Source organism: Rhea pennata, chromosome 5 (assembly GCF_028389875.1).
Source record: "Rhea pennata isolate bPtePen1 chromosome 5, bPtePen1.pri, whole genome shotgun sequence".
NCBI classification, from domain to species: Eukaryota; Metazoa; Chordata; class Aves; order Rheiformes; family Rheidae; genus Rhea; species Rhea pennata.
The window spans coordinates 46,127,085-46,149,148 of record NC_084667.1 but is presented as its reverse complement, the minus strand read 5'-3'; the positions used below and the strand labels follow the sequence as shown (position 1 = coordinate 46,149,148).

General features: G+C 41.5%; 1 protein-coding gene across 6 annotated transcripts in view; it reads right to left on the bottom strand.

The window, feature by feature from the left end:
* Positions 1-717: 717 nt before the first annotated feature.
* The window catches only part of LOC134141656 (protein O-mannosyl-transferase 2-like), a 38,160-nt gene continuing 16,813 nt past the window's right edge, over positions 718-22,064 (bottom strand). For 2 of the 6 annotated variants that reach the window (XM_062578001.1, XM_062578002.1), the window contains exons 14-21: positions 20,727-20,818; positions 19,543-19,619; positions 18,314-18,385; positions 17,715-17,774; positions 17,409-17,514; positions 15,323-15,463; positions 14,341-14,455; positions 8,265-13,771 (exon numbers count right to left, since the gene is read on the bottom strand). In XM_062578001.1, coding sequence (XP_062433985.1) covers positions 13,666-13,771; positions 14,341-14,455; positions 15,323-15,463; positions 17,409-17,514; positions 17,715-17,774; positions 18,314-18,385; positions 19,543-19,619; positions 20,727-20,818 — 769 coding nt within the window. In that variant the 3' untranslated portion in view covers positions 8,265-13,665. Of the gene's footprint in view, positions 1,733-8,264; positions 13,772-14,340; positions 14,456-15,281; positions 15,464-16,305; positions 16,459-17,408; positions 17,515-17,714; positions 17,775-18,313; positions 18,386-19,542; positions 19,620-20,726; positions 20,819-22,064 lie in introns of those variants that run through there. The other 4 variants (XR_009958687.1, XR_009958686.1, XM_062578003.1 and 1 more) reach the window with 4 other exon arrangements.

Below are 22,064 nucleotides of genomic sequence, written 5' to 3'. Positions count from 1 at the left end.
GCCTGGCAGGTGCCACTCTTACATCACGCAGCTGGACCGTCCTGGCCCATGCAGCACAGAGCCCCCAGGCTGTGGAGCAAAGCCTTGTGGGTGGTACCTTGTGCAGGTTGGCAGAGCCAGCTCTGTGGCACCACCTCCCTGCCCGTGCCACCAGGTGGCCCTGTCCTGAGGAGGGCAGCAGGCAGCACCGCAGTGGCCAGCAAGGCTGGCTGCACCCGGCATTCAAAGGGACAGCACCCTTCTCCCACACAGGGCTTTTAAACGGCCTCACAGAGCTCACTTTACATTTCCATTTCCCATAAAGAGGGGGAAGAAAAAAAGACCATCTCCTAACACCAACCCCAGGACTTTCAGCCACAAGGCAGAGTAGAAAGTTTAGCTTATTCATGGTTGAAATTTTCTGATCAGCCTGATTTTACAAAAGGGATAGCACAGCAAAGCAATGCTAGCAAGGAGACAGGGACTCAGCATACTCGCTAACTCTTCAGCACAGCTCTCCATGAGTAACTTCACTTTAGAGGTCTTCAATGACATGCTAGAGCTACACCATCCATCCTCTTGCTCTGTGCTACTTCCTCTGAGTCAGCTGCTATCTCCATGGGCAGATGCAATCTAGACATTGCACCATCCTTGCATAATTTAAGAGGATTTAAGCCAATTGAACCAGGCAAAACTATCAATAGGAGCTCAGAAGACAGTTCACATCTGTCAAACGTGTTCAGGATGCCAACATCTCTTTATTGTTCAGATGAAGGGAAGCACTGCAAAGGCAGCAAAGACAAAACAGAGAGCAAGCAACCAAGGTCTCAAGCAGCACAGCAGAAACCCAGCGTACCAGGAGCAGTCATACAAGCTGAGCTTTCCAGAAGCATCTGAGCAACACAAAAGCTCAAATGTTTCTGAAATAACAGTTGTGCTGAGTTTACTGCAAGATTTGGTACTATACACAGGACTCATTTCTTTTAATTAGCAGAGAAGATGGAAAACAGGGAACCAAATCAGGAGCACATTGATTCAGTGTAAGCAGCAATGGGGCTCTTCTCTTTGGAGCACTGATGTAGGCAAGTTCAATAGCACAATGCTACATTATCAGCTCCAGTCCTATCTCATCTCCCATGGGCCTTCCTCCTAAAGGGCCAGTTCTCCACCAGTCTAATGGCACTGCTTGCAGTGACAGCAGGAGACTAGACCTTTGACACCTCTACTGTCTCCTGTAAATTCCCATGCTCAATACCATCATCCTTCAGATTATGGCTGGCATGTCCAGGGAACATTTTCACTGTTGGTCAGTGATGACTGCATTAGATGTGATGGATGAGACAGTGCTCATCAGAGCTGCTCAAATCAAATCTGCAGATAAGACAGTGGGAGAAGGAAAGTAACATTGATATAGACAATTGTGTCTCTCTTCTGAGCGTGTGTGTCCCTTTGCTGCTACTCTGGGCATCAATACAGTTTCAGGAGAACAACTCTGCTCTAGACCTGCTGTCTCTTGGCACAGGACACCTTCCCTGGTGTATGTAGCACAAGACACACAACACCTAGCTCCTGGTAAGCCCAACAGGATCCAGGCTCTGGTCTCACACCAGCTTATTGCTATAGCAATGGCTTTCTTTTGGCTCCAGCACAGTGGGATGCAGGACAGGACAACCAGCAGAACTGCCTGTACTGAAGGATGAAGCTAGATGGGGGAACAGGCTCAACATCACAAAGACCAAATCAGTGCATCTGACTGGGATTTGGGGGAAAAGAAAAAGAAAAAAAAAAAAAAAAAAGAAGAAGAAAGTCAGTGCATTTTCAGCTGAGAACAGGAACTCAAAACACTTTCAGGTAAGAAAAAATGGTCAAAAATCACTGATCACTGTTAAAAATGCAGCATTTTAGCTTTCACAGTAACTTTTCAAGAAAAGCCTGAAAAAAACACAATCTCTAACATGTAAATTCTTGGAAAATAGGGGATAAATAACAAGCATTCAGCATTAAAGAACAGTCATGAATTGCAAAGCAATATTATTTTGGAGGCTTGGAACATGCAAGTTGACAACACTCAGAGTTCCTGATTTGGCCACCATCTCCTGATCCACAACAAGCTCGCATTAAAATCAGTCTCTGGGCTGTATGGTTGCAAAGAAAACATTCACAACAGGAATCAAAGGTGAATCAGTGCAGAGATACCTGCTGAAGCTGCAGGGATTCTGAAAGAACAGTCAGCAGAAAGGGGGAAAATACTAGGTTAATCTAAGCAGGCAGAATAACACAAAGCCCAGCAATGACAAAGCAAACATTAACCTTCAGCTATCTTGTGGGCTGATCAAGCACATAAGTAAAAAACATTAAGTGTCATCCTATTTGCATCTGCACAAACTACTTCAAATGATATTTCAGATTGTAGTCACAATGACAGCCATGGTGCTTTAGCAGAGCCTGGCTGAACATTTCAATCTGATCCTACTAAAGAGGGAAAAAACAACAAGACAGCATTGTGCTAACAGAATGCTGTAAAGGAGAGAGGAGAGCCCTAACTAGATGCAGGATACCAAGAAACAGATTCAAAGGATATACATGCAATCAGAGCAGCACCATGGCTGAATATTTGCCTAGCAACATTTTGGATATATTCAGAGGTGGATGAAAGGAGAGGAAGAGAAGCACCACTGAAGTAGGTTATTGTTGTAAGAGTGATCAGATCTTGACTATGAGCAAGCTGGATACAGAAAATAGACACACTTTGGAGGTGCAGGAGATGAAGATGGGTGAAACAGGGAGACAACATGGTGATTCTTCCTAAAGCTTAGTTGGGATCTGAGATGCCTTCCTTTGGGTCCATGCAGCTGTTGTACCAGGTATCATAAGGCCAACAACTAAATCCAGATTTAGCTGTCACTCCTGATGAAAAGGGTATCTCAGGCAATAGCAGTGAAACCATTGGGTAATGGGAAATAATGGCTTTTGTCCAAAGTTTTGCCATACCCCATTCACACTTTTTCTCCATGCTGCAGATGGTGGCTGCATGCTACATGATCACACACGCAAACAAGATACAAATGCCAGAATTAGACTGGCCACTAATGGCTGCAACAAAATTGCTGAGCATGACCTGCCTTCTCCTTCCATGGTTTGTAATGGTGACATAAGAGACAATGGGCTGATGATATCCTTGCCTGTCTCTTGGCACCTACCCCCCACACTGGTGTTAAGTTCAGTAAAGGCTGAGAACTGAAGAGAATTAATTCCTTCTCTACCCGTCAGCAACAGGGGTTGGGCCTCAGTAGGCCCAGGTAGGGTAGGATCACATTTAGAGGCAGTTTGCTTGCCTCTTTGCATAGGTAATCTATTCTTTCATTGCCTTCTGCCATTGTTACTTGTTCTTTCCATTGAAATAGGAAAAAAAAAAAACCACACAATTTTATTTTTCTGTGACAGAACAGGTCTCCTAAGTAAAGGACAAGGGAGCTCTAAGGAGGGATTTGAGGTAGGAGACAGCAAGATCTCTGTGTAAGAAACATGTGAAAACCATTCCTGTGATTTAAATGAGCGAAGATTCAGGAGATGCAGTGCTTTTCTCTGCATGCAGAACAGCTTTTCCCTCGCAACTATGTCTCTGTCAGAAGTTTTTCCTGCTGCTATGGCATTGAGGTGTAGTCCAGAGAGGATATGAAGTACAAGGGAAAAACAAGCAAGCAAATCTGTCTTCTTGTTCAAGTGTTTAGCAAGCCTTCAGATGTGAAGAATCATCTAGCATGCATCAGGAAGTTGGGCACTGTGAAAGCTTCCAGTCTGCGGTTTCCCTCAGTGGTCCCCAACTCCCTTGGCTCTATGTATCTAGCCTGGCAGCTCAGCTCCTTTCCAAAATGTTCTTGGATTTCTGTAAGACTTTCTACGGAGCTGTCATAAGTGAAGAGGAACCAAGTCACCACACAGACTGTTCCAAAATCACTGTTAGACCATTTGGAGAAAGGGAAGGCAAATTGCCAGTGAAACTCAATGACCAGTAAAGAAAAATAATAAAACCTTAGAAGAAAACAAGTTTATAATGTTAATTGGCAGAAGGTCTCATTATTCTAATCTACAGCCCCTTCAAATCACAATGTCAACTTTCAACTCCCCTTGCCAAGTGTCTGCTTTGCTTATTCAGCACCTCAGTCTACCCACTGGGAAAGAAACTTGTCCAGTCTCACAATGCAGTGTGACAGAATTGGGAATAACCCCACAAAACACCATTCCCCAACCCTGCACAAAGGGTTCAGGGCACCTAAAGTACGTATTTCCCTCCCCATAGACATTACATCAGCCTGGCCTAGGGATGACTATGCATGCTGCTGTGACACTGTCAGTTTTCATCTCACTTGCTGTACTAACAAAAACTAATTTCCCTTTGGATATCTGTTCATTTCCCTTCCTACTTTTGCAAGTCCTCATGAATAATGCCACTCTGATCTAGCTATGTAATGCTCCCTGCTTACCCTGGAGCCAGCTTCCTGGGCTTGGTTCATCCCCTTTCTCCCCTTTGCCCCCAGCCTCTGTTAGAAACTGCAGATCATGACGTCTCTTCTTCTCCCCCGGCCCCATCCTCAAGTGAGGACAGAACTCATGCAATCAGAGCAGCTTTCCCATCTGTTTTCTAAGCTACTCCTTCAGGATGCAATGCAGCACAGCTCAGTAGCAAAGCAAATCACAAAATGCAGTTGCATAATACAAAGCATTAAACGATTAAGGCAACAGCTGCAGAGCTCACTGGGAAAGAAGCTTGTCCAGTCTCATAATACTGTGTGACAGAATTGTGTCATTGTGTCTGTGGGGAGAGCAGGGCACCACTACCAATCTTGAAGATTTGGATTATGGGGACAGGGATAAGCAGAGGGAGAGGGAACATGAGGAAGAAAATTAAAAAGCAGAATAAAAAAAGTAAAATGTGTCATTTGCATTAAACATCTCCAGGTTCTTCTTAGATCTCCCATGGCCTGACTGCGGAAAAAAAAGTCTACAGACAGATGAAAATAACCCAAAGCATGACAGTGCATGAACCATCCGAAAAATCCAGAGGGGACCACACAGAGAGCTGACAGGGTATTTTCGACATGAGGAGAGCGGCTCTTGGAGCATGGCTGGCACCAGCAGATGTATTAGACCTTACCTAGGTTGTTATTCACCTCATGCTCCCTTTAGTAGAGCAATAATCAACTAGTTGCTACCCCCACCCCAATACTTCAGGAAGCAATCTCTGCCATCCCCTCTAAGTCATTTTACCAATGTGACTTAAAAAGTCACTTTACCACAAAGTCTCAACATACAAGTTGAATTTGATTGCAAGACACAACTACTGAGGTTGTCACTGATGGACCTGCACTCTAAGCTGGTGGGATGCACAGTCCAAAGCTCTCCAGCCTCATTAGCTCAATGCTGTTCTCCAGCTAATAGGGCCTTACAACCTGGTGTGCACTGTGTCAGCACAGTTACCCCACTTCTGTCCTACTTCGGGATGGTACACATGGGCTTGGACCAGCTTCTAGCTATTCTTACACTTCTGTATTAGATCACTCTTCAGCTGCTAAAACATCACAGCAAAAGCTTAGAGACAGGATGCTTCAGTCCCAGAGGAGCCACCTCCTCAGTTTCCCAGCTAGCTTTGTCTCATTTCACAAGTGCTGTCAGTGCTTCTCTCTGAAGTGCTCATTGAATGTTTTTTCTCTGATCTTGATTGTGTCTCTGCTCTTTCCTTCCTTCCTGCAACTGGAATTGATGCTATTGACCAGAGTGACTCCTACAATCACCTGACCTACAGTAGTTGCCTCCAAGAATAACGTCTCTGCTGTGATCTACCGAAACAAACATTTTGCTTCTAATTCTCTGGAGATCTTCAAGGCACGCCTGGACGCAACCCTGTCTAACACGCTCTAGGTGATCCTGCTGAGCAGGGAGGTTGGACTAGATGATCTCCAGAGGTCCCTTCCAACCTTACTGATTCTATGATTCTAACTGCACCTATTCCTTCATTGCAAGGCTATGCGAGCATTACAATCTTTCACCTCTGCATTCAACCATTTGCTTTCAAATTAAACCCCATGTGTTATTGTTTCTACGTGTGGGATCCTTTTTCGCTTGAGGCCTCTCCTCTTAACCCATCTAAGCCATTCCAATTTTTGGGCTCTGCCAAAAATATTTTCCAGTTCAATGAAGCTTTGTACCTGTTAACTCCAGAGTTAAAATCCATAACCACTGAATAAATATTTTGGTTCTGTCTTGAAGAGAATGATGTCACATCATAAAGCACTTTCCAATCCATTAGTAACTATATAGGATGTTAAACAGCATCTATTAGAAATAAAAACTTTCAAAATAAGCAGGCACAGATAGCTTGCACCCATGAGTCCTACAAGAGCTGCCTGAGGAAATCGCATCTCCAATCCACTTGTATCATTTTTTAGATGATCCTTGGAATACCCAGAAATTATATCAGAGTTTAGAAAAGAAAGAAGTGCTAATACTCAAAAAAGCCAAAGAGGATGAAAGAAACTTACTTGTTTGGTAAAGGCATGGACAAAATAATGTAATAATGCCCAGCAGGGGAGCTTACTATGAAAACATCTGGAGTATACAACTCCTCAGAGCAATTCATCAATCCATACCTTTCCATCTTTGCTAAACACTGGACCAATTCTTGCTGCATCTTTTACTGCTTATGTCCTGACAGTTTCTCATTCTTTGATGCTCTTCATCATGTGTACCTCATTTTGTGAGGCAGTTTTTTTGGCTTTTTTCCCCTGTGTTAGTCTTTCATAGTAGCCATTAGTGATTTGACAGTCTCCACTTTCTATATGCTTCTCTTTTCTGTTTGAAGCCAATTAAGAATTTGTTATTTAGCTTCTAATCTTTAGTTTCTTACCGTTCCTGGTCTTGCTTTGCACTAGAATAGTTGGTGCTTGTGCTCTTTTTATCCTTTATTTAAATACCTCTCTTTAGACACGCTTCCCATGGGATTTTTACCTGCAAATCATTAAATTGTTTAAGGTCATTTTCTTCAGCTGCACTGGCTTTATTTGCACACAGTCTATAAATCTGAAGAAGGGAATGTACCATTTCACCCACTTTCACATTCTTATCTCAGTAGTTGTAAAAGCAATGAGGATCTATTTCAGCACATGGAATTGAAGAGATTGAGGCTAGAAAACAGTACATATTTTGGGAAAGCCTATGGGTAAACTGAAGAAAATGAGAAAAGAGGCACTAGAGATTTGAGGACTACAGAAAGCACCTTGCAGTGAAAGGATCTATTTGGTTAACAAGAAGAAGATTAAGCAGAACTTGAAGATAACCCACAATTTATATGAAGAGAAAACACTACATTGTTAACAGAGTTTTGATCTAGTTCAAGAATGTGTAATGGGATGATGGCTGGAATTCAGAAGTCTAGAAACTAGACAGATACAAAATAAGAAATAATGAAAATCATATATACCATATTTTTCAAATGGAATCTATCATCAGTGTCCATCCGTATTAGACCTCACTTACCTGGAGAAAGAAGCCATTCTTCCTTTAGAGGGCATGGAGAAGCAAAGCTTTGCTTCAGATGTTATCATGTTCTGAACAATGCTTCTTGACATTTCCTTATAGTCTTCTTCCCTACCCTCTAGAACGGCTTCTGTATCAGTAGTCCTTTCTTCCAGAAAGATGGTCCTAACCAGACATTATCCAAACATCAACTTGCACTTTTTGAAGCAATGTCAGGCTTTTCAGTAAGGTTTATTAGCCTATTTTATCACTTTGTGCAGGCCACAGCCCAGTTTCCAGCTGTTCTGGCTTGCTTCACTCCAACAGCCCTTGGGACATGTACAAATAAACCGACTGGTCCTCCAACATTGATCTGGGCGTGTTTCATAACTAGGACAGCCACAGACAGGAAGACTACTTTTTTTCCTTCTAGCTCCACCTCAGTGTTGCAACCTCATAAGCATACTATACTCATAGTATACATTACTGTCATTACTGCCTGGGGTGGAACCAGATTCTGATTTATAGTGTTGCCACTTTTATTCACAGAATCTTGTATTTAATTCGCAGCAAGGACCTCACTTGTATGAAACTGTGCATCAGTCTGATGTTACAGACAGTACACAAACTGTGTATCAGTCTGATGTTATGGACAGAATACTCCAAACCACAAATCACAGAAAAATTTGGGGCTCAATCTGTCAATTCAACTGCCTATAGGCAACATACCAGAAGTGTGAGGAATATATCAAATAACACATATTAAACATATCTACAGTTTAACATAGCTTTAATGCGAAGAGATTAAACCCACCTCAGCAAACAGTACTTCATTCTCATCCAAATGTACCAGTTTCATTTCCCATTGTGCTTACCAACACATCTCTTGCACTGCAGTAAAACATTGTCTCCTGGAATTACAGTCCAGCAATATTTGTTGATTATATATATAAAGTTGATGCTGGCCATGGCTTCTGTTGTATAGATCACCACTGGCAAATAAATAAATAAAATAAAAACTCTCCAATGGGTCCATTTAAACTTCATGTTGCTATTCTGGGGGAGGGAGGGTGAGAAAGAAAAGAAAGGGGGGGAAGATCTAGACTCAAAGAGTGTTTGAAAGAAAAGCTATTTATCACAAAATAAAATTCTAATTAGAATTCAAAGTTCTACCTCATTTTCCATGAGTTCCCGTACAAAATGCATTATAGCTCAAGAAAGCATTCTCCAATCTTTACTGTGCAGTGCAGTAACCATACCTCAGAAGAATAAGACGACAATCAGTTCATGGACTGATGCAGACAGACAGGGTTATCAGCAGCATTAGTAAGAAAGGTTCGGAATACAGAACAGGATTACAAAAGAACTCCTCTCAGCAACACTGCTCTGAACTTCTATTCAGTCACAGCTCAGCTCTTGGAAGTATGGCTCTTAACAGTTGCCCTTGTAAAACACAATAAATTTACCTGTCAGAGTTTTAGGACCAAATACAAATTCAACAGGAGCGGTTTTAGCACTAATATTTTCTCTTCTTAATTATTATCGGTGACATTCAATAGCCCTTTATATCCAATGAAAAGGGCATGAGGGAATTTAAGTAGTAAAGCAACTCATAAGCAACCATGAAACCCAGCTGTAAGTGCCTTGGAAAAAAGAGCAGTTTTCAGTCCTGACTGCTTGCAACCCACAAGCTCCTTAAATGGAGCAAGCATGCCGTAGAAGTATTGCTCTTATCCCCAAATTTCCCTTCCCAGTTGTCTTATGATGTTGTAAGAATCCACGCATTTTATCCTTCACAATACACACTGCGCTAATGGTAAAGAGGTCACTTGCTGGAAAGGGGGGATAAAAAAAAAAAAGTCTTACTTACATTCAGCGGGTGGAGATGCAGGACCAGTGCTGGAGATGTTCACGTTGCCAGTAGGGACTTGACAGGAAGAAATAGTGTTCTAATGGTACTTGTACAGAGAGTGCCAACCCGGACCCTAAGTCACACAGGCATAGATAGCTCTGGAAGGAAAGTCACTATGCCCAGCAATGACGGAGAGCTTCAGGTAAATTTCTGTGATTCCACACTGAGTTCATACTCAAGTTCCCTGAAGATGATCGCCAGAGGTACGCAGGATGGACAATTTGCAGAACACCCCTGCCCTACAAACTCTCAAATAACACATCTTTTTACCTTTCTGTAACAAGGGTCTGGATTTACTGTCAGTGCACGTGACAGGTGCTTATTCACTCAGGATAATATAAGACATCCAGTTCTACTTTTCAGACACACTTTGTAAGAAATGGAAACACAGCCTAAAGACCAGAGAAGCAAAGAAATGCCTGTACTTTGTGCAGTACTTGAAGTGGAAGGAACAGAATGGGGATATAAATAGGTAGGTATTAATGCACTCTGTGCAACAACAAGCCCATCCAATTAAGATGCAAAAAGAAAATTCCCTGCAGACCAGTCTGGTGGTGACTTTCTCAGCTCACAGGCTTGTGAATAATGCTGGTGAGCAGTGCATGACACACCAAATCTTCCACCTGGAGCAAAGACAGCCTTGGCAAAGAAAGCATGACTTAAATCCTCCTCAGTCACACCTCTGTCTCATACACAAGTAGCCTGCTCCCTGGAAACAGGTCAGTTGCTGCTGCAGGAAGAGGTGTGTACGGGTATCCTGAAGCAACTGCAAACAAAACCCTTTTCAGATAGATGGATTGTCTAGGATAATTTGGATGTGCCTAGAGCCCTCCTGTCCGTTTATCAAAGACGGAAGAATTGAAAACAGAGTTTATATGGGGGGGGGGGGGGAAGGGAGAAAAGAAAGAAATGGGAACCTAGAAGCCTGCAGCTTTTTGCAATTTGATTCCATAGACGCACAGTTTGATGAAATACTTTGCTAGTGATAAAAAGAGCGCTGTCAGGTAAAATTCAAAGAGAGCAGCTGCTTTAGTGAGCAGCTTCTTCTGGCCTTGGGAAGGATCATTAGCTATTTTCCACATGACTGGGGAACAGGATTCATAAGCAGTCCTCAAGATGAACCTGAACTCGTTCCACAACCGAGAATGGAAAAACTGAACTGAAACAGCTCAAATTACACTCAGAAAGCAAAAAGAGTGCCCTACTCCAATTGCTTCATGCCTGCTCCACTCTGAGACATATAATGTAGTGTCAGAGTCAGTAAGGGAATCAGCATTATTATATCTTACTGGCCTCATAAAATATAGGCTACTATTTTGTTTTCAGCTATGACCTGACAGATTTCTTTTGAGAAGCAAATATTGAGGGAAAAATTCTCAGCTAAGATAAATTCCCAGGCTTTCTCTACTGAAAAAAAGAATAGAGCAAAATCAGTTTACACTTCCTTGCAAATCCATCCCTTGGACTCCAGAAGCAGCAGATGAAATGCATGCCCTCTTAATGTCTGCCTCTAGTCTTCAAGTATAGACCTTTCAGTACTCTTAATTCCAGATGGAAAAAAGAAATGCTGCTGGAGGCTGCTTCCTCTTGTGGGATATCTAGACTTTTCTCCAGTGTATGCCTCCATCCCATTACTAGTATACAGGACATAAAAAATGAATTAGCCCCAATGCTAACCAAGTGCTCTCAACAGCAGATTTCAAAATTGTCCATACTAAATTAAAATAACCCTTTGTTTGTATTGAAACAAGCTGAGTTTGGGCACAGAAAGTTGAATCAAGGAATTCACTGGCTCGTCTTCCTCAGGCAGCTCCTACAAAGCTAATTCTTTCATAACCACTGCACTAATTGAGGCTACTGAGGTGATTTTTAATTCCCCACACTTTTAAGTTGATGAGTAAAGAATTTCAGAAACTGTAACTTCAAAACACTCACAAATTTCTTAGCTTTTCCAGTTAGTGATTATGGCAAGAACGTGATCACGTGTGCTGAAAAATCCATGCCTTTAATCCACGTCAGTCTCTTATCAGCCCCTGTGGCAATTCCTTCCCACAGCAACGAGGCCACTGTATGGAAAGCTCATATTCATGATAGCACAGCATTAAGCAGATAATCTCACCAAAAAGAGAAGAAGCCGAATCTCATTGCTACAAATGCAGCAGAGCACTGTCTGCCTGTCATATTGCCAACAGCTAACAAGTTGCAGCTGCTGCTTTAATTCCTGTCAGACCTAGAAGGATTTGAAGAAGTTTGCAACCTTCTCCCTCACCCTTCTTGCCTATATATCATCTCTGTGAAGCCCTGGTTCAAGCAGGTGGGAACACTTTCTGCAATAGCAAATGAAAAAGAATCATCAAATCCAGTAGCTAGTTAGCATAATGACTTCCCACCACGAATTATCAGCAGGTAATTAATTCAAAACCTTTTGAATCAAAAGCACACATCCATACCATCTGAGTTAGTTTCTATAGAAGTCAGCATCTGGAGGTAGATGTGACACTCCAAGCCAGAACCTTACGATAACAAGCAGCTGCCTTACTGAACAATCCTCTATTAAATGGATCCTCTATCAGAAAGGAATGAAATCAAGCCTGATTAGAGTCTCAGTGCTGTACACAGGACAACCACCTTGGGGATAATGCAAAGGCACAAAGAATTCTAGGTTCAGTAAGAGAAAGAATGCACAATTCGTGTTTGAGAACAGACACATTCACCTGCTGCTCTCCCAGCAACATGTGTACATCATTTTGATGCAAGCCTGAGAAGGACTCTGAAATGACAGGCTTGAGTTCCTTGATACCTACACAAAATATTACTTGTTGAGACAGAAACACAGCTAGAGTTTAAGTGTCATTTGCTTTGGATGTTATAAGGTAGTAACAGTAAACTGTGACAACAAATTATAATTCAGGCATTAAGGATGGGAGACTGAACGTAAAGAACATTCAAAAGGCCCAAAAAAGAACCATAACAGTAGAGAAAGGAATCAATAACCAACAAAAAGTGTTCTGCTTTCTAAGGAGGAGTGAATTCAACATCCAATGACACCTAACACATGAAGAAATTTGCCTGGTATCACATTTCTTTCAATGTAGTATTTCAGTGGTCAGCCGTCTATGACAGGGAAATTGCTCAGTATAGCAATACGGTGTGCAAGTGGCACCCACAACCAGTTTTGCAGATGCCATATTCATTAAGATGACGCCTTCCTCCTAAAAGTACAGATACTGGCACTGGAACAGCTGAGATTAAAAGGTGAATGATAGCTGTCAGTACAATTTCCAAGTTAGCGTTTTAATTCCTAGCCCATCCCCAAGGGGACCAGTCTTCACAGTACATTGGGGCAGGAAATAAATTACGTACTGCTTCCATTATAATTTCCTTTGTAGCTTCTTTGCAGTTCTGTACGAAACTGTTGAGCGCTGAGCTAAAACAGTTCAACTGTGTGTAGAGGCTTGCTGGGTAATCATTACAAACCATTAAAGGTGTCCAGAAAGCAAGGCAATATACAGGGATAAACAAACAACCTCGACTTCCTCTGTCTGCAAAAGGCCTGAGAAACAGACAAGGCACAGTGGCTCAGGGAGATTTCAAGTGGACACCCTTTCAGTTCAGTCAAATTCTGAAAGTAGAGGGTCAGCACAAAAAATGCAGACAGACAGTCAGGGCAAAGTGGTATAGAGATCCCCAGATACTTAGAAGAAGCTTTTTTTTTTTTTTTTTAGATAAAAAAGAAAAAAAAAGAGAGAGAGAGAGAGAGAGAGACTTGCTATAAAGGCTGTTAAACATGATTAAAAAAAAAAAAAAAAAAAAACATATCCATGCCTCAGACACTGACTCTCGAACTGCAATGGTAAATGGATTACAGAAAGACAACACACACACATAAACATCCACACATGTAAACATGAGACAACACACACCCTATGACTTGTACAGGGCTCACTCCTGGAAAACCACTGCTTTTTGACCGTAACAGGTTCTGACATATTGCTCATAAGAATAGATTTAAGTAGCTGGCTGCCCAGAAACATAACCTAAAGATTCACAACTTGAGTCTTCCTCAGAGAGCCTTCTTGTGGTCACCCTCTTCGTCTTCCGAAGCAGGCAATGCAAACAAAGGCCAAAGCAACAGGGCTCCTAGATCCAGAGTTCTCCAGAGAAGGCATTTTATAGTTACATGTCTTCAAAGCCCCAGAATCAGCCTGATATGCAGCAGATCTCACATTTCTGTCTCTGCTTCCAGGCTCCCTTTGCTGCCTTTAGAACTCCCAGGAGTCCATCCACTGAAGCCCTGCCATGGGGCTGCTTGGGTCTGAGGCCATGGGTCCTATCATGCCGTAGGACAGAGGATGGAAGAGGTAAAAGCTGTGGAAAGAATCCAAATACCCATCAGGGGCTAACTAACTGCAGAGTGTTCTGTCTCAAGAACACTGCAGATTAATCCATACAGGAGACCTCCAGGAACTTTGTTTTTAGGCTGCTATAAGCTCCACTAAGAAGCTAAACCCAATATACATGGTATGTAGCTTTACCACAGGTGGTACTTTCTCTTAGAAAGCAAAAGCTCTGGAGCAGAGTCAGCAGGGGAAACCGACAACTGTTCATCTGTATTTGAGGGATCTGACCCTATCTAGTATGGGAATAGAATCAGAAACCACTGAACTGTGGGTTCAGACAATAGCGTGTTCACGCTGAATAGTGGAGGAAAAGAATGAGATTCCCTGTAATAGATTTTTGAAAATCCATTACTGGGACACAAATCCTGAATGTAATGAAATATGAGCATTTAGAGTGCTTGCAGACTTGATGATGTCTGACAAGTTCAGTAGAGAAGAGAGGCAGAGACAAAGGCTAAGGATAATTAACAAGCACTAAGGGTTTCACTGAGACAGTGGCTGTAAAACTTTCAGGAAAGCTAAGCTTTCAGCACTCACCTGTATATGATGAGTACAAGCAGTACCAGGATCACCCCTCCATATACTTTTCTAGCTGTAGTGCTAGATGACAGGAACCCAGTACAGAACTTCAGTAGTGTGTCCCAGGTGATTCCTAGAAGGAAGCAGAAATCAGAAGCAATGCAGAGGCCAAAGAACAGAGCTGCTACATTCAGGCATAGACTGAGCTGATAAAGCTCTGTTGAAACCAGAGGATCTTCTCTACCTTTTAATTAATTTACCCTGTAAACCTTCAGAACTATACAGAATATTTTCTGTCAGCAGAAAGTTGTTTTTTCCCACCTTCTCATCAGAATGAATGGGAAAGAAATGGGTGCCCCAGCATGCTAACTAAGTTAGTATAAAATCACAGAAAAGGCTACCAGACTGAAGTATGAACAGAAGTGGGAGAAGCAAACAGAAGAGGGAAATAACTTGTATACAATTATACATAAGGACAGTGACACAGTGGAGAACAGAAATCAAATCTCTAAATTCAAATGCCCTAACTACTAGACATATTGCCTCTTCAGGGTGGTAACAAAAAAAACAAACAAACAAAAAAAAACAAACCAAAAAAAAAAAAAAAGACAATTTGGCACCTCAAGCTGCCTTGTGGGAAACATTTTAATCTAGCCATTTCATCAGTTCTGCGTAAGTATCAAGAAACATTTATCATTTCAAAACAGCATGCATAACACAAAAATACAGTGCATATGCAGACCTTGAGAGTAGGGCATTGATCCAATTGGTTTATCTCCCTCACAGCCAATAGAGGTAGCTCCTGGCAGTGTATTTGTTAGAGATCTATCCTGTTCACTTCTAGCAAACATAGTTTTCAAGCGTTCATAGTTTTCAAACACTATGCTCAAGCAAGCAGAAAACAAGCAAGCATAAAAATTTACAGTTTAGTCTTAATGTTCCATTTAACAGAATTTCACCTGTTTCTCTGCCTCTTCTTCTACCAATCTCCAGTATTTACCTGTCAACATGCTGGAAAAAAGCATGGCAGGGAAGTAGTGGTGAAAATAGAGAACTCGGCCCATCATAAAGAAAGGGAGATAATGAAGGAGCCAGCCCAGTGTAATCTGCCCTCCGCCACACAGCAAGACTTGGGACAGTTCTGGAACAAAATCAAACATGTTTCAGCAGAGAAAGCCTCAACTCCAGTTTCTCTTTGCATGCCCTAACACAGTAAGTAGTGTGTGAATGACAGTAAAATCAACAAGAATGATCTTTGCAGGAAGTTGTCTACTGGTCTGAAATTGTTCCAAGCTTCTACAGTATTCCAGCTGTATTCTTTATGCACTACAAATACTTCTCAGGGGAACAATTACTAGGAAAGATATACAAAGATACAAGTCTTGAGGGAGTACCAGGGGGTTGAGGGGTTGACCATAATCAATGTTAAAATCAAGCTTGCAGTTTCTCAGGATGTAGATTAGACTAAATAGGCTATTCCAGTTTCTAATATTTTTGGTTTTCTCTGCAATGAGATTAAGAGCCATCCAGATAACTACTTTGTCATCTTTCTCAGGAAAGGAATGTTGCCTACTGTTCAGAGCCTGGGAAAGGGACTGAGAGCTTTGCTGTCTGGCTGCAGCTTAGCCAATAACTCACTGTGTTACTGAATAGCTTCACTTCCCATTTAGAATTCATTTCCTGCACAGAGACCCACAAAATGAAGTAACCATTGACGTAAACTAGAACGGTCGAAGTATGATTTATTAGGCCTTGCGAAGAGCCCCACTGCCCAGGCACTGATGACAATAAAGAATTATTGCATCCGTTCTATCTACCATTTCATCGGTTCTGCATAAGTATCAGGAAACATTTATCATCTCAAAACAGCATGCGTAACACAAAAATACAGTGCGTAAGCAGACCTTGAGAGTAGGGCATTGATCCAATTGGTCTATCTCCCCTATAGCCAATAGAGCTAGCTTCTGACAGTGTATTTGTTAGGGATCTATCCTGTTCAATTTTAAACTACTTGAGATACAAAGCTCCCACTCTTTTCCTTGAAGAGATTGCTCTGTAACCTAGCTCAATGGTTTTCCACCCTTGGTGTACAGAGTCCTGACTTCCACACACTTCCAAGGCATCTGCAGAAAGCACCTATGAAAAGGAAACCTATTATCAGTAGCCTATGTGGGGTCAGTATCGCCATTAGAAGAAAAAAAAAAAAAATCTCTGAAGCCTGCAAATCAGAAGAAGGTAAAAGGCCTCTCTACTTGAGACCAGTAGATCTCTGCATCAGGAAGGTTCCCCTAACATACACTCAATTGCCCTCTCCTACTAATACGTCCAGATCAAATACGTTCTTTCGAACAGATACGCATCCGTCATCACTGAACTGCAGTAATTAATGCAACTGACAGCAACTGTGTCCAACATCTTGGCTCTTGAGCAGTTCATGAACAATTCCCATGCTAGACTGTGTGATCAATCACAGAGTACAACTGGCATATGAGCTACTACTGACCAACCTTGTCTCCTGGAGGAAGCAATTCAGCAAGACCCTACTGAGACTTTCCTTTTTGGATCACCTTAGGCTGCCAGCCTCAGCAGTCCCACTCAGTACTCTCTAGCAAAGGAGTGGCAAGACTTCTGAGGAGCCACTGGTCCTACCTACCACCTGTAAGTCGCTCCTAGAGTTTGTCTCCTTTTCCGCTTTCTAAGTATGTGTCTCAGCGTCCCTGGTCACTTGAGGATTTCTGATGAAGTCTTACAGGCTTAGGAAATTTGGCAGTTCAACAGGTATGGTCTCTGCTATACAAGAAGCCAGATTTGTTAATCAGAGTGATTCTTTCTAGTATGAAACCCTTCCTTGATAATCACATCATCTCATAGCACACTTTCATAGAACTGATTAGCTTATCTTTTTGCACATAGTACTGTCTTGAGTGCATGTGTTTTTCAACATCCAGAAGCTTTAATACAACACATGAAAAGATCATTGTATGAAAAGACACAGGAGTCCTAAGGAAAGTTTTCTTGTAACAGGAAACTAGGATGTTTTAAGAGAGGATTCTGCAGTGCTGTAAGGATAGGAAAACTGGCCTCACCTTTGAGTTCAGATGTCAGCTGGACACCTCTCTTCAGGGCCACTGTGGCAGAAATTGCCATTAGAAGATACAAACCAATAGTGACGAGATTCAGCCACCAAATCACCTAAGTAGCAAAAAAGAGAGACTTGGGACTTTGGGCAGGGCTGGAAGTGGGAGTGAGCATGTCATGGAGAATGAAAAGCTACATGCAAGCGTAAGAACACAATGAGAGAGGCAGCCCAAAAGGAAGAAGAGAAAGAGAATCACTGTCACTAGTTAAAATTTGCTCAAGACATTGGCTTGGAATCTCCCTCTCCAACTTACCGGATTTCCCAGCAAATAAACTCGATAATCTGTCTCATTGACACCAGAAAAACGCAGGCCCTGAGGAGAGAGATTGACGTTAGTAAATTGGGTTGACATCAGTCCTTATTTATAACCATCTTTAACAGTGTCAAAGGTGAGACAAATTCCTTTCCATTTATCTTAGTCTGATTAAGAGGTGCTAGGCTTTTGAAGCATGGCAAAAGCTGTGAAAAGATAAGACGACTTAGAAATAGAGCCAGACTCTTCAGCAGTGTCCAGTGACGGGATGAGAAGCAACAGGCACAAACTACAAAACAGGAAGTTCTGTCTGAATATAAGAAAAAGGGTGGTGGTTTTTTTGTTTGCTTGTTTGTTCCTTTAAAGTATGAGGGTGAGTGATCACTAGAATAGGTTGCCCAGAGAGATTGTGGAGTCTCCATCTTTGGAAATATTCAAAAATGATCTGGGCATAGACCTGGACAACCTGCTCTAGGTGACCCTGCTTGAGCAGGAGGGTTGGGCTAGATGATCTCTACAGGTCCCTTCCAACTGCCACCTTTCTGTGATTCTGTGAAAAGCACCTGAAAACAGAAAAGAAAGTGAATTGATCAACACACCTGGTAGTTGACAGGCCAGTGCCAAGGTTTAGATGTAACTTCATTGTCCTTTGGTTTGAGGCCACTGTTTCCCTACAGAAAAGTCAAAATAAAATTGAAATGAGTGGGGCAGTTATGCTGCAAGGCCTGGCCAGACATGTTTGGGTACACAAATGTACATGAATATTCTTCCCGAGTAAAGGCTATTTTCTGACTACATGAACAGATCAACTTATGCAAGTGAAAACGTTACTTGGCTACTATTAGACGCATTATTCTCTCACTGCTCTTCTCTAGGTTTTCTGTCACTGAGGACACATGTTGCTTAAACAAGATCTTTGTTCGTTAAAAGGCTGACTACTTCAGCAGGCTTCCCTCCAATAAAAGCAAATAAACGTTTCAGAAAGATTATTTCTATGGAAACTCATGTTCGTACTTTCTCACCTGAAACAACGTTATCACTGGTTACCACAGAAATTATTAGCCTTAATAATGATTTGCTTGACTACCTTCTTTCTTTTGAAAATTCAAGAAGAGCTTTACAAACAATAACAAACAAAACCTTAGATTCCCCTCTCCAAATGGTAACATTCCCATTCTTCAGCTGAAGTAGTGAGGAGCTGGAAACAGAAGGGAAGTGGCCTAGATCACAGAGAACTAGAACATAGATCACATGGGAAGGACTACAAGAACAGTCCACCCTGAAAATATGAAATCCATTTCTTTTACAACTATCCTCAGGGATAAATAAAGAAGAGGAAAGCAGAGAATACAGTATCTAGATGAACTTTAGAAAAATTAACAGGACTTTTCCATTTTCAACTCAAACATTTTTTGTCCTTTCCATTTTTTGTCTGTTTACCTAATTTTGTGACTCTGACCACAGTAACATCTTCCTGCCTTACTCATTTAACTGCCTTATTCCTTTAACTTTAACTAGCCTTCCCGCAGGATAAGAAAAGTTTCAAATTCTCCTTTAAAGAAGGGAACTTAGCAACAAAAGGATTAAAGAACTAGACTGCAGCCAGATCACATTAACAGTAGAGCCAGATCAATTCCAGGGCTTCCAAGCTTTTAGAGTTTTAACTGTAAGACCATCCCTTTCTCTAAGCACAAATCCAAGTAGGTTGCTGTGGCATATAAGTCTTGCCCTACCTTGAAGTCATCACCCCAAAATCTCAGAAATTATGTTTCTTTTTAATGAAAGAGAGGAGGAAGAAAATAATAATCTAGAATTAATACTCTCTTACCCGGATCATAACCATATGGGATTCTAGCAGAATTTCTACAAAAGAGGGCTTCAAAACATCCAGGCTGATATTGGGCACTTCAGAAAAAGAGAGAAAAGTAGATTAGAAATCTGTATTTTTTACTTCAATTTAACTCATGCATAATAAACTCTGTCCTCCTGTGACAAATCTGCTTCTAGTACCTCTTTTAATTCCCTACACAATTCAATCATATTCTAAACACAGAGGCTTGCAGTCAAAAAAGCATCCCCCAGTGAATTTCACAACGAATTCACTCCTTGATTTCCTACCTTTCTTTCAGGAGCAAGAGAAGTAGATAAAACTCCCCCAAATAAGTGGATTTCTGCTTCAAGCTGAAATTACAGCCTAGCTGTTCATAAACTGCTGTTTATCCATAGATGAGCCATGAGTGGAAATACGAAAGACAAGACAACAATAGAGGAGATTCTACCACGTAAACAGCCCAGGATTGCTTTATTTTGGTTTGCATACAGTGGCTCTGAAAGGCTGAAAAGCACTAGGTATTTTTAAAAACTGCAGATTAAGCTCAAGTTATCTGCAATTCATGAGATGAAAATTACATCAGATATTCAGACTAAATGAGGCTCTGACACATATCAACTCCTGGATGAGGCTGGAAGGTCCATCTGTTATAACTGGCATGCTTAGTTCTTCCCTAGCCCCTGTCATATTTCCACTATCTATTACTTGTCATTTAACAAAGTCGTCATTTAACATGCCCCTCCAGAAGTGAAGGAAAAAAATACAGCAAAATAGGGTGCAACCTAACTTTTTAATAAAAATCATTAAAATATATACAACATACTCATATCAATCACAATAATCCCTGCAATTACAACAATGGTGTTAAAATAATAGCCTGTACCACAGCATCTGCAAAACTTCTCCTTTTGTTATTCATGAATACCTCAAAATCCTTGAAAAAAAGATCTTTATACTTCTACTACACTTGAAACACTATCACCAGTTTACAGTACAAACACTGAAGAAGAATAAGGCCATGCATCTCTGAACAACTGGCCCAAGTTCAGCAGGTTCAAACTGGAGCTGAGAAAGCAGGCACAAATTCCAAACACTAAAGTCCAGTTTTCACCATCTCTTCCCTTATCTCTTCCCTTAAGAGCAAGCCATGATGCACCCAGAAAGGGAAATAGATCACTCACACTTAGGGTTAATATGGTCTTCAACATTCCAGAGGGAATTTGGAGTCTCCTTCAGATATGGCGTGCAGGTAACTTCTACTTGTTCCCAGCCCCTGAGGAACAGCAGGGCAGTTAGTCACCACCTCACAAAAAGTCACACAGTATTTCCGGTTCATGTCTGATCCCCCCACCCCCACCCCATTTAGTCTCATTCTTCCCCTTAACACCTAAAACACTTCTCAACCTTTTTTTCTTACATACTCAGGTGTCCTGCTCTAGCAGTATGTAGAAACTGGAACAGACCTGCAGGGCAGCCAACATCAAAATTTTACTAAACATATGAGACCACATACCTAAACTTAGGTGCCTAAAGCCAAATACCTACACATAAGAGCACACATAAGCTGTCTGATTTTCAAAGAAGCTGCACATCAACAATCAGCATCTGCTACGAGTCAACCCTTATAGTCTCTCCAGAAAAAAGCTGTCATCACTACTTTAAGTCAATTCATGCCTAAAGCAATTCTACTACAAAAACAAAGGAATGACTTTAGAGGATCCCATCAACTGTTCATTTAGTCTGTTACCTTATTTCTAGCAGTGGGCACATTTTGGGAAGAAATGGAGCAGATTCTGCAGCAATGTGAAAGATCAATCAGGAATTTTCTGCCAATCATCACTTAGCAGGTGATCTCAGTTTTCTGAAGGACAAGGATTACTCCCCTTTAAATTCTTTTCAAAAATATGTAAAAATTCAACCTAATCTAACCATCATTATTCCCAGTTACCAGTATTTTACCTGAGCTCTTAATGTCCACAACATTTTGCGGCAATGACTTTCATCCACAGGGTAGGTTTGCGTCAGGAAAAAACATGATCCTTTCTTGAGCACTGTCATCAGACTCAGTGGTTTGTTTTTTTGCTTTATTGTTTTGTTTCACCCACAAGCGCAGGCTTATTGGAAATAAACAAAATACACTTGCATTCTTGACCAGGCAATCACCAGCAAAGATATCTGCCTGCACTCACTATGATTCAGCTTCCATGGGCTTTCTTGAAAGTCCCTTTTACCATCACACAGTGAAAGGAAAGCTAAGCTAGCAGTAACAGAGGCGGCTTTGGAAGCAGAAGCAACATTATTATACAAAACGCTGCTTCAGGATCCATATTAGTTTCCTACACAGTCCAGCTCCCCAGATACAATAGCTTGTTTGGCATTAGTCTGAATGGTTCTGCACATACTGTTTTATGATGAGTTTATACTCATACAACCTAAGCACATATTAAAATGCTCTCCCTGCTAGTATCAGCTTGTTACAGCTGCCCTTTCACCTCAGACGCTGCATATAGAAATGGCAC